Source organism: Meles meles, chromosome 4, assembly GCF_922984935.1.
Source record: "Meles meles chromosome 4, mMelMel3.1 paternal haplotype, whole genome shotgun sequence".
In the NCBI taxonomy this organism is placed as follows: Eukaryota; Metazoa; Chordata; class Mammalia; order Carnivora; family Mustelidae; genus Meles; species Meles meles.
Genome location: NC_060069.1, coordinates 53,220,886 through 53,233,746, shown reverse-complemented (window position 1 = coordinate 53,233,746; position 12,861 = coordinate 53,220,886). Strand labels below are relative to the sequence as shown.

At 46.1% G+C, this 12,861-nt stretch overlaps 1 protein-coding gene across 3 annotated transcripts in view; it reads right to left on the bottom strand.

The window, feature by feature from the left end:
• The window catches only part of DGKG (diacylglycerol kinase gamma), a 211,890-nt gene that overhangs the window by 171,745 nt on the left and 27,284 nt on the right, over positions 1-12,861 (bottom strand). For all 3 annotated transcript variants that reach the window (XR_006818085.1, XR_006818086.1, XM_046003528.1), the window contains exon 2: positions 1,607-1,950. Coding sequence is in view for 1 of the 3 variants with exons in the window: in XM_046003528.1 (XP_045859484.1) it covers positions 1,607-1,673 (67 nt within the window). In the remaining 2 variants the exon portion in view is untranslated. The remainder of the gene's footprint in view (positions 1-1,606; positions 1,951-12,861) is intronic.

The following is a 12,861-nucleotide window of genomic DNA, read 5'->3' as shown; positions in this document are numbered from 1 at the left end:
GTCAGAGGAACCTAACAAACTAATACACTCGCCCATACCAATTTCCCCTAGCTTTCAATTCCCTTCTCCCTTATGTGCTCAGTTTAGACAGATCTGCCAGAGGTATTTGCCTGCTGCCTTAAACCTGCTCTCTGCTTGTGTTATGAACACATTTCTGATTCCCAAATCAGATTCTGATTCCTCAAGAGCAAACCTTTTCTTTGTGCTTCCTTTTCATCCCTGACAGGGCCCAGTACTTGGATGACATACAGAGTGTGCTGAATTACATGGAATTTACCCCAGGAGATGACACCTTGCTCCTTGTCAATACATTATAGAGTCTCTCTAAGCCCAACCAGGTCAGACGGGAGGCCATGGGCTGTAGGGAGCCAAGACGGACACTGACCAGAAGTCCCACAGGGGGTTCCGGTTGACTGTGGGGAGCACAGCGTCATGGGTGTCAGGCCTGGGAGGAATCACAGGAAGAGATCATCTAGTCCAACTCTTTCATCCTGCAGCAGAGGACACAGGCTCTGGAGGGCTCGAGGCTGTCACATCACAGAGAGCAAGAGCCACAGGTGGTACTGGAGCCCAGTCATTAGATTCCCAGACCTGTACCGTGGACAAGAGCTGCTGGCCCCGTGGGAGCAGGGCAGGCTGCCAAAAGGGCATACAAGGGCTCCCTGGGCAAGCTTTGTAGGACAGGTCAACTTGCCAGCAGCCTAGTGATTTACCAAAGCTCCAGTATAATTAACAGGAAGGGAGAGGTGATTAAAACAAAGGGACGGGGCAGGCTTGCCACAGAGAGGTCTGCCCAGCAAAGGGCTCTTGTAAAACGCTGGGGTCACTGCACAAACACTATGGTCACCGCGTGTGCCGAGGGCAGTGGTCCAGTGGAGTTCCAGCCCGGGCAAATTCCCATCTTGTCAGGATTAGGAGTAGCCTAGGGAGGGCCCAGCTGTTGTGCCCCCATGGGAACACTGGCCTTGTCATCAGTGTGTCCTGATGCACTGCAATTGTTCCTGGGTATAACCACCAGGAAACCAAGAGCCCCCATTGAAAGGTCAGGCTTATTCAGAACAAAGTCAAGAAAGACACACATCAGAATTCTGTATCTTACTGAAAAAAGGCCCTGGGCCCAAACACAAGAGTATATTAAAGCCAGGGACTGAGTAACCTTATAACTATGCAGGCTTCAGCCTTTCAAAAATTATGTTATAATAACAGGTGTTAATGACTTGAGAAAATACTGTATTATGTTAGGCAGAAAATGTAGACTAAAAAAAAAAAAAGGCACTGTATACTCAGGAACTCAACCACATAACACAATAAGCACAGGAGGGCAGTGCTCCAAAATGTTCGTGAGTTTGGCTGTGATTTTCAACCTATTCTTTATTTTTCCCCTTGTATATTCCAAATTTCTATGGTGAGTGGGTATCATTTATAGAGTGTAAAGATTATTGTTTTTATGTTTAAGGACACCGGTTCTGTGTTTATAAGGAAATATAACCTGTCCCAATCTCATTCTCTGTGGCTTTGCAACGATTACACCACTGGGCTCTCTCCAGAAATGTCCTTCCCTACCAAGAGGAAATCCTGCCCCAGGTGGGTCAATCCATTTACTCACACTCTGAATATTTCTGGAGTTGATCAAATTCTTCCGGCGTGAGGGAGACCCACCGTTCTTCACTCATCTTTAAGCTGGGTGTGAGTGCTTGAGGCCGGCGATGGAGTTTTGGTCACCAGGGTGAAGCTGAGGCCCAGCCCAGGGCCTGGCTCATTGCAGGCAGGTGATGGACTGGCCCTTCGGGAGACTCAGGACCCCCGAGGGTCTCTGGCGGTGGTGGGCCCCTTTCAGCAGATGCGAGAAGGCCTGTGCTAGTGCTCCAATCAGGACACACTGATGACAAGCTAGTGCTCCAATAGCATGCTTCTATCCGTGGTCAAGGCCGTCAGGAATCCTGTCTCCTCCTGGGCAGAAGTAGAAAAGACATTGTGAACGGGAGGGGTAGAATTCATAAGTCACCCTTTCTTACATAAGAAATCCCCAACTCTTCTCTGGGGAAAGACCAACAGGAGGCTGTGGTTCCCAGGGTGTGTGTGTTGGGGGGGGGGGGGTCTCTTCAGGGAAGTCTGTAGAGGATCTACGGACCAGACCAGCACAATTCCAGTTGGGTGGCCTGTCTGAATTGGTACTCACACTCTACCACTCAGGAAATTTTACATGCCTCACAGGAAAGGTGTAGTAGGACCACCTGAGGGCATCTTCAACGCCTCAGGCTATCAGATGCCTCATGAGTTAAGTAGGGGCAGTACTTATCTGCTGTGATTTGAAAGCTAAGCCAGTCTCTCCTCCATGGATTTCTAAATTCTATCATTACTCTGGACATCCAGATACCCCCACGGCTGGCTAACATCCCAGTGACTGAGGTGGTTTTCTACGAAGGTGATTAGGGGAAAGACCTGTCCGCCCCAGGGCAGGGGAACTTGTGGGAGGGAAAGGGGATGGATTCAGACAGAAGTTTAGCATCTTTTCCATGGAGCCCCTCCTAGCACGGTGAGCTCTGGCAGTCAGTCATACCCTCAGTCATGAAGTCCACTGAGCGAGTTCTGAAACTGATGTGGTGGGTCAAGGCCAGCATTTAAAAACACCAAATAGAATAGGATAGAGTGGGATGGTATGAAATGGAGTTGAAAACAAGAGCACATCTCCTTTCATAATATGTGTTTATTGATCATAATGTAGAAATGTATTTCTTATTCTGGGTTGAGGTTTAAAAAAAAAAATGTTGGAAAGCCACCAGCCTAATAGGGGGAGAAATACAGACCGATGTCACCAAAGAAGCTTGATTTTCGTAAAACAGGATCCACACTGGGGGGTCAGACATCAAGTTAAGTCTGGGAGCCTATGAGGGACGGTGGAGGGGCTGGATGAGACCACCCAGTGAGGAGGTGGGTTTGTGCAGCTATCTGAGGGAGCTTGTGGACTTGGTTGGTGTGGACCTCAAGGGCAGGCCAGAAGCTTAAGGGAAAAGGCGGGAAGAAGACTCTGGCTCTGGAAGGAGGACCTTCCACATCAGAGCTCTCCTCTGGTCAGGTGGGAATGCATGGCAAGGGAGTGAGGTGTCTGCATCCCCAGGAGCACAAGTTCTAGTTTCTCTTCTTAAAATGTTCAATTCTCTCCCTAATCCACTGTGCATCTGGATTCTGCTCCTTGGTACCTGCTCTCCCCAGGGTCTCTGGGACACAACTGTCAAATCCAGTAGGCATTTTCAGGCCTTCATTGCTTCGTTTGCTTCTCTTTGCAACCTCTGCCATGGCAGGAAACCGTCCCTTGGAAACAGTCTTATCTTTCGGAGTGTTCCCCCTCAGTCTCCTTCCACTTCTTTGGCCATCGTTAAATACTGGCATTTCCCAAATCCCAACCTCGGCCCTCTCCTGGCTCTATATCCCTTCCCTGAGGGGCCTACTGCCACAGCTTCAGTGACCCCAGGCCTGCTGCCCCCCAGCCCTGAATTCTCTCCTCAATCCAGATCTGAATATCCACTGTCTGCTGTGACTCCTCTGTGTGTCCCAGACCACCCCCAATCAGCACGTTCCCATGGCCCCAACCTGCCCCTCTACATTCTGGTCGCACCCTGAGATGAGCGAGGACACAGGCCAGAAGCCCGAGGCTCAGTCTCAGCTCTTTCCCCTTCCTCTCCTGCCAAAGACAGGTGCCGCTCTCCGGAGTGACTGTCCATTGTGTGTCCCCTCCTCTCTGTCATGCCAGCTCCATCAGCTCAGACCCTCATCGCCTCATGCCTAGTCTCGACCAACAGCCTCCTGATGGGCTCCCTGCCTTGTCTTTTACTCTCCTGCCCTGGATCTGCTCTAAATGGCCAACTAGTCCACATCTCTCCCGGCAATAAAATTCTTCAGTGGTTTTCTATGGCATACAGAATAAAATGTAATCTTCTTTTTATGATACACAACGCTCTTTACGATCCGCCCTCTGATGATCAATTCAGTCCAAAAGTGAGGGGTGACCTTTAGAAACATTTTCCATCATACCAGGGAATTTGACGTTAACACCGATGTTACTATGGCTGTGGCTGTCATTTAGAGAACACTCACTGTACCCTACATGCTTTACAGAGATGAGCCCCTTTGTCCTCCCAATGAACATCGCATCGCCTTCCCTATTTTTAGATGAGGAAAATGAGGCAAGGTGTTCAGTAAATATGGTGCAGAGAAAGAAGGAGCCTCCAAGCTTTTAAGCATGCCTCTTTGGCCGTATCACTCTGCATACTTCCAGAAACATGAGGTAGGGCGGAGGGGACCGAGAGACGCATTGGCTGAGAGAACACCATGGAACTCCAAGTCAGAAGACAGGGGCTTTGAAACCTGCTCTACCTCCTATTTGCTATTTGACATTAGACAAATTTTGTGCTTCTTGATACTTGGTTTCTTTCCTTCAAAAATGGGGATACTAATAAAAATCTCACTGAGCTAGTGCTAGGAGGGAGTTAATATATGCAAAAACCAAACAGAGAACCCCCAAACCTCACCTAACATAATGCCTAATATGCAGTGGGCACTCAATAAGTAATCATCATTATCATCCTAATTGCAAATACAACACATAGCAATATGACTTAAGGGATCAGCTGACGGCAGTCAGGTGCAAAGTCTTTGTGCTGTGCCGCAGATTTCCGAACCTGATCTTCTGCTCCAAGCTGCTGCAATTTTATAATTGCTCACCAGACTTTATCCATGAGTTTTAGCATCCACTGATGATTCTTGCCTGGATTAATTATTTTATTATTTTATTTATTTGTTTTTTAGGGAGAGGGAGAGTGTGCAAATGGGGGAGGGTGCCGAGGGAGAGGGTGAATCTTAACCAGCCTCCACACCCAGTGCAGAGTCCAGCGCAGACCTCAACGCCACAACCCTGAGATTACAACTTGTGCCAAAATCAAGAGTCAGATGCTTAATCGAATGAGCCACCTCTGTGGCGTCCCTGGATTAATTATTATTATGAAAGAAAATTTCTAATTCTGTCACTCCCTCTGTATTTATTAGTTTGGATTCTACTGTGAGGAAGAGCTTTCTCTTTATTTCTTTATATCAGTTTACTTATATATTTTTTATATTATAAATGCTATATATATATAAACTATAAATACGTATGTAAATATATAAATAAGTATGAACGTATGTTACGTTTACATATTAGATATATATTTATTTATATTAACGGATTCTTATTTTATTCAGGGGATTATAATCCACCACTATCATTACTTGTTTTGATTGGAATTGTCCCAAATTTGGCCAGTGGAAGCTCATTCAAGTTGATTTCTTGTTCTTCAGACATCTTCCCATCATTCTTTGAGTACATCTTTATTTTCTAGTTCTACAAAATGTTTCAGTCTCACCCTGCACTTCCTCAGTTATCCTGAAATCAGTCATTTCTCCAAAGCACAGAATCCTTTTGCTGGAGAATAGTATTTGAAACCAAGTTTTGGGCACTAGGTATGTGCATCGCTACTGGGGTGTTGTAGCGTCTAGACTTTATCAGGGCCTGGAAATACATGCAGGTATACACACACATCCCATCTCTGGCTGGCTGGCTGTCTACCCAGCTATCTGTTCGTGTAAAAACCCCAAGTTCATACTCAGACCTCTAGCCATAGTCCAATATTACTGTGTCAACTCTAGACTTCTCCTCATTCCATATTTTTCAGCTCCCTTCTCCAACAAACTTCATTTCCATTATCTACAATATATTTATTTGCTCAATCCTTAAAAACACAGAAAGGAGTTTCAGAATTGCTAGTCACAACTCTGTGAAAAACAAAAAAATTTGGAGATTTGTTAACAGTTCTTTCGTTTTCAGCCAACAAAGCAGTCTTCCAAGTCCTATTTGCAAAAGTTACTTAGATGCGTTCTTTCACATTTCTATTCATTTCTGTTTGTATTTCACTCTAGGGTTTTCCCCTCCATTCCCAATGATTCTTTTTTAATATGGTTTCTTCAGAGAGGCCCGGCTGCCGCCATTCCTTTTACTCTGTGCCCATCCCTCTCTTCTCCATCTTATTCCCACTCACCCCTTCTAGTTTCGAGTTTATCTTTCCTGTTTATTTTTGCACCAATGAACAGATTATTGGATATATTTTTATTTCCCCTTCTTTATTACACTCAAGACAGTCTTTTGTACATTGGGTTTTTTTTTCACTTAACAATATATCCCATGAATCATTCTTTATCTGCTCATAGAGATTTTTCTCTGTTAGAACTAAATTGGACCCCAACACTTATTTGCTTGAAAACCTTCAGTGGCTTCTCTTGGACTCTTTTGGGCAGGCTTTTTCACCAGTTCCAGAAAAATCTGTTACCTGTGGTACAACTCACCTCCCCATCTTCACTCCAATTATCTCCTGCCCCACACACTCCACATTCCAGCCAAATCATCCTACTGTCTCCTCTTGGCACGAAGCCAAGCACATGGCACGTGGCAACATCTCATAAACATTAGTTAGTGGACTCACAAACACACTGTGCCTTTAATCTACCGGGAATGTTCCTTGCTCTCTACTTCCCATAACAAACCACTACTCATATCTGGGTCCAGATTAAAAGGTTATTTCTATTCTCCAGTTTTTTCCAGCTCTGTGAGCAAACTGAGCTGTTCTCCCAGCTGTTCCCAGAGAACACACAGGTCCTCTATGCTTCATTCTTGCGGTGGCTGACAGCCCCATGCAGGAGACAGACACCCCGACCGAGAGTTAACACAGGATGGGAAGCGTGGCGGTGCAGACAGGTACAGGCGATGAGGAGGCCCTCTTGTAGCAGCCACAGGGGCAAGGAAAGACGCGTGAAGGAGCTGAGAAGGAGTAACAAGGAGAAGAGGTATATTTTGCAATAATTCAACAAATACTTATTATCATCCTTGTTGCATGTTGCATCCTTGTAGTTCAGTGGTTGGCTTCAGGGAGGAAGAAGCTGCCCCATTTCTCTCCATTGGGAGAAGTTAGGGGCCCGACTGTCCAGATGGCCACTGCGGACCACACTCCCATGTGGCGGCCCCTCTGGTTTTCTGCCTTTGGCAGAGACGGCAGCCACTCCGCAAGAGGTTTGCTCCCGACATCACTCAGCACATCCCTTTCAGCAGCCCGCCTGACACGCCCCCTCGGCGGCCCTGTAGAGTACGCACAATCTTCTTATTACCACCCTGAATGTCTTTCCTGACGGGGGAAAATGTAATGGGGTTTTCTAAATAACACTCAGATTGGGTATTGTCAGGCTTGGATGGGAGAAGAGTGTTTTAGGTCCCGCCGGTGATGCCGCTCTGAGCACTTGCTGCAGCTTCCCCGGCACCGGTGACCTTGTCTGTCAAATGAGGGGGTTGGAAAAATGGCTGCAACACATCTTCTAGCTCTGCAATTTCAGATCCCAGATCAAACTCTATTTGTTCTGTACAGATGTCAGCATGGAAATCACGAGTCAGAAGGAAGACGGCATATTCAATGGGTATTGACTCGAGCCCCATTCATCCGAATGAATCAGCCACAGCCAATTACCCAGAACAAACACCTCTTCATCTCCTCTTTGCTCTCATAAAAACATTAATTCATGAACATGGCATCAGATTGGGGGATCTTATTTGTATGCACCCAATGATTTATAACAAACCCATAATGAGTACTTTTTTCTATGGGAAGAATGACTAAGAGCTAGAAAGATATCAAACTTGTGATGAGTCCCATCTTGATAACTGTCCTATCTCTGGCTTTGTGCTCCTGCTGATCCCTCTTAAACTCTGTAATTCCTATACTGCCTTTGGAGTTCAGTTCCTGTGTCACCTGCCCCAGGAAGCCCCCTTTAATGGCCTGGCCAGACCTGGGCTTGTCATCTCTGCTCTTCACTAGTTCCGGGCACTTGCCACACTGAATATACTTCCCGACTTTCCTGTGAGACTCTGAGCTGCTTCAGGGCAGAAACAGTGTCCTCCTGCCTCCTTTGCGGCCCCAACAACTACAGGATTTCTGATGGCTCAGTTCTTGACCAGTAGAAAAGAAGTTCTTAACCTTTTTGGATGGACACTATTTGCATGGAGCAAAAGATCTTACCGTACCTGTTGGCACTTCCTAGTAGGAAAATAAGTATAATATTAAAATCCTAATTTTATTTTTTTACTATTTTTTAAGATTTTATTTATTTATTTGACAGAGAGAGAGAGAGATCACAAGTAGGCAGAGAGGCAGGCAGAGAGAGAGGGGGGAAGCAGGCTCCCTGCTGAACAGGGAACCCGATGCGGGGCTTGATCCCAGGACCCTGGGATCATGACCTGAGCCGAAGGCAGAGGCTTAATCCACTGAGCCACCCAGGCGCCTCTAAAATCCCAATTTTAATATGAAACTGCACACATTTTCATATGAAAATAAGGACCTACAAATCTGTAACTAAACCACCATCTATAAACTTCTAACAGTCATCTTACTCAGCTTAACTTGACAGTATGCTCCGAGTTACTTAAGTTGTTTGAATTCCTTAATAAATTGTCAATAGGATAGTAGTTTATCACACCGGGGGTCCCTCCCAAACCATGCCTTCTGACACTCATGCCCATTTTGGTCTCTTCCCCTTGCATCTGGACTATGTCTGGGACTTGCTTGAACCAAGGGAAAGCAGTAGAAGTGGGACTGTGCCTGGCAGCTTCCGCTTCTGTGTTCTTGGGAGCGCCGCGAACTGCCATGTCAGGCGCTGGGCCATCTTGCTGGTGAGATTACAGGGGCACTGCATGGACAGAGGGAGGCGGAACATCCTCTGGAGGAGAAGCGAGGAACCCAGCTGACGTTGAAACCAAAGACCTCACTCTGTGATCATACGTAAGCCTTCCTGGCCAACAAGCAGTCTCTTAAGCTGTTCTGGCTGTGGTTCCGGACACGGAAGACAAGAAGCTATTTTGGATCTGGCCCTCGCAGATGTGATGTGGAGCAGAGAGAAGCTGTCCCTGCTGAGCCCTGTCTGAATGCCTCATGCACAGAATGATTCTGAATAATACAATGATGGTAGAGCCAATGAATTCTTGGGCAGTTAATCATGCATTCACAGATCACTAAAACAACCACACAAGCCCTTCTGGGTGCAGAGGACGCGTGTACCTGTATAGCAAGAGAATATGCATGATTCATGCTCCAACTGCAACTTGCTTGTGTCTTAAAGTCTAGTAACTGGAAAATTATAGGCCTCAAATATTTGTGAGGAAGATATGTGTCACTATATGCTGTTAGGTTAACCAAATATCCTCCACAGGCTAATACGACAGTGATGAAGGTAAATGAACTCTGATTTCTAATTAAAAGGCAAGCCTAGCAGTTGCTGAACACCACGACCACTCAAATCAAGTCTGATGCTGCAAGACAACATGACTTTCCCCCAGGTCTCAGCATTCTAACCGTCTCGCTGAGTGAGGAGGCAGCAGTGGCTGAGTGTCAAAACCAGCCGGACCCCACAGATAACTGAATTAGAGCCCCCTGGGGAACTTAGTAATGAACTGATTTGAGTTTCTGAATAGCAAATATGAGTAATCCCTAATAACTCATTTAACAAATTACTAGGCTACGGTCCTTGTACAGACATAAAAATAAAAGTCTGGGGATGGCGTGCTACCCAGAACAATTCAGAGAGAACTTGTAGTTAAGGGGCTTTGCATCTCACTCGCGGCCTCAGACTGAGCCTAAGGATCCCTGTTCTGGGGGGTGGTGTGGAAATGTCTAGGGGAATGAAGCTGCCCGGGTGCGGGGTGGGGGGTCTGGAACCCAGGAGAGGTGTGCAGTCTCTGGGAAGAAGTGGAGACCTGCGCCTTGAGGGGGGTTGCCTTTGGCACATGCAGGCAGGGTCAGGTGGGGGAGCATTTATAGCCCAGGGGTGTCCGGGCAGGAGTGTGGGTCACTCATTCATGTTATTATTCACCCGTTCAACATATCACTCTAACAATAAGCCACAGCAGGAACCTCCATTTCTAGACTACCACACACCCCGTGCTTTGCACACTTCGTCTGCCTTAGTCACCAAACGCTGTGAGGAAGATCCTTTCTATGCCCAGTTTACCGTGGCGAGAACTATCCCAGAGTGATTCTCCCAAGTTCACTCATCAGTAGGTGACTGAACTGGTATTTGAACCCAAGTCTGTTTGGTCCCAAAGACCATGATCTTTCCATTCATTATAATACAATATAATGAATAAGTGCCAGGTCCTGTGTTAGGTGCTGATGCCATCGATAAGCCAACTAGGGAGGACTTACACCCTCATCCTCGAACTGGAAGCCAGAGGGAAAACCTTGGCATGCTCCTGGAAAGCCACAGTATCTGAGGAAAATAACCACATTATATTGAGCACAAACACAGACTGGAACGGAAGAATGTGAAACATGCAGGGAGTTTGAGGTAAAACATGAGACTTCAAAGAAAAAACTGCTCTTACATTTGGGTTGTCTCTGTTCTCTCCACATGGGAGAATGTAGTCTTGGCTTGGCCACTAGGGGCGCTACAAGGGAAATGCTAAGGAAACGGGTTTCAAAGAGCAACACCGTGGCCTAATTTCTCTCCAGAGCTTGGAGGGGGTGGAGGGGTATGTGCTGGACCGTGAGGGGAAGCCTCCTTCAGGAAATTACTGCTTGGGGAAAATGACTCCTATCCAGTGTCAGGGAGCCTTCTTCCCAAAGCATTAAGCACCAGTCTGGTGTTGAAATTAGACCAGAATTTAAATCTTGGCTCTATCACCTACAACTATGTGACATTAAACACGTGGTCTTCATCTCTAAATGAAAATAATAATAATAATGGTAACACATGTTTCACAGGTGTTGGTATGAGAATGATTTGTTTAAAGTTTTATAAAAGTCTTAGCAAGTAAAATTTCCTAACAGTGGTTCTTAAAAGCATGGTCCTCTCACCAGCAGCTACTGGTATTGCCAAGAAGATAGAAGAAAAGCATATTCCTGGAACACACCATGGACCTCCGGAAATTTAGGGTGGCCCCACAATCTGTTTCTTGGAGCCCTGGAGATTCTGATGCATGCCAGTATTTTGTAACCTCTGCTTTACCTTAATGTAATGGATAGAACTAAGATGAGAAGCTTGGGGGCACCTGGGTGGCTCAGTGGGTTAAAGCCTCTGCCTTCGGCTCTGGTCATGATCCCAGGGTTCTGGGATCAAGCCCCACTTTGTGCTCTCTGCTCAGTGGGGAGCCTGCTCCCCCCCCCCCCCCCGCCTGGCTCTCTGCCTACTTGTGATCTCTGTCTGCCAAATAAATAAATAAATCTTAAAAAAAAAAAAAAAAAGAGAGAGAGAGAGAAGCTTGGGATACCTGGAGTTATTCCTTCTCCTTAAGAGGCCCCTAAAGCAGACAGATTCCAGATCTCTCAGTTCTACTTTCCCGAGGCAGGAAAACATTCTCGGGAAGCTAGAGCTCCATGACTGCCAGATGCCTGTTACCCTGCCTAGTTACTAAAATTCTCATGTTTTGATTTATATTCCTTGCAGAATTTTCCCTTCTTTACAATCTGGATCATATTCCTCCTGTGACATTTTGTGCCAAACATATCATCTGGAGAGGGTACAGAACAGATAACAGGAGTTTCCTACCATAAAGCGAAGGGCAAAACCCAACAAACAGAAAAGCCTGGAAGGGTGAGAAAGTGGTAGGTCCCTTCGTACCACAGCTCATTCCTGCATCAGAAATGGACCTGTCAGGGAAGGGACACAGCAAGGCATGAGTAGGGCTTGGCAGATCTAGAAGAGAGCACTGGAAAACACAGTGTGACGTGCGGCATGCTTGTGATGATGTATGTGGTAACAATAACCACAACAAAACCGCACCAAAGCAACAACATTCACATTTGGAACAGTGTGTGAAACCCCATTTAGTTTGGAGAGGCCCCGCAGACCAGGAGGAGCCCTGGTGAGCTGGCCGGGGAGCATTCTCTACTTCTTTCTCCTCTCCCTCCTCTGCAGCTCTCCGCCTCCCATTCTCTGATTCTCCTTTCTGTTTCTTTCCTCCCACTTTCTGCTTCTCATAACAACCTCAGCGACAGCTACCATTCATGGAGAATCTACTGCCTTTCTACATGAACAGAATCCTCAGAGAAATCTTTCAAAGTAAGAATTATTATGCCACCGTACCTAGCATCAGACTCTTTGCAGGCAGCTGAGCCATCATTCAAGTCAGCCTGACACCTAGGAAGATCATGAATACCATTTCTAGATTATAAACTGCCTGAGGATCAGTTTTCTGCCTCATCTGAGGATCCCAGGCCTTAGTTTATAAAAGGTTCTGAGCTGTCAGTTGCCTCTTCCTCCACCAACTGCAGAGAATAACAATGTCCCTACAGGCAATCATGCAATAATAATTAAGCACCATGGACAATGGCTCCCGGGGGGGGTGCTTACATCTCATTCTGACTCCAGACAATCCTCTGGATTGCCTTCCTCACCCACAGGTGTCCAGGCCCCAGTATGAAAAACACCTCATCAATAAAAACTAACTTTTACAACATGCCAGACTATCTTAATTAATTCACATGAATTATCTGGCTGACTACTCATAACCACCCTATGAGGTAGATACAAATATTGTGCCCATTGTAAAGATGAGAAAACCGAAGCACAAAGGTTTAAGGCGCTTGTCCTAGGTCACGGAGAGATTAGTAGATTGGACACAGGATTCCAGTCCAAGTAATAGTTCTCTGGAGGTTGTTCTTCACCATTATGCCATGTGACGCAAAGATAACAGGGGCATGAGGTCATAGAGCAGTACTTGGTGTAAGGCGGTCATCAAAAAAAAAAAAAAAAAAACAAAAACAAAAAAACAAATTCATTTATAAGGATTTTAAA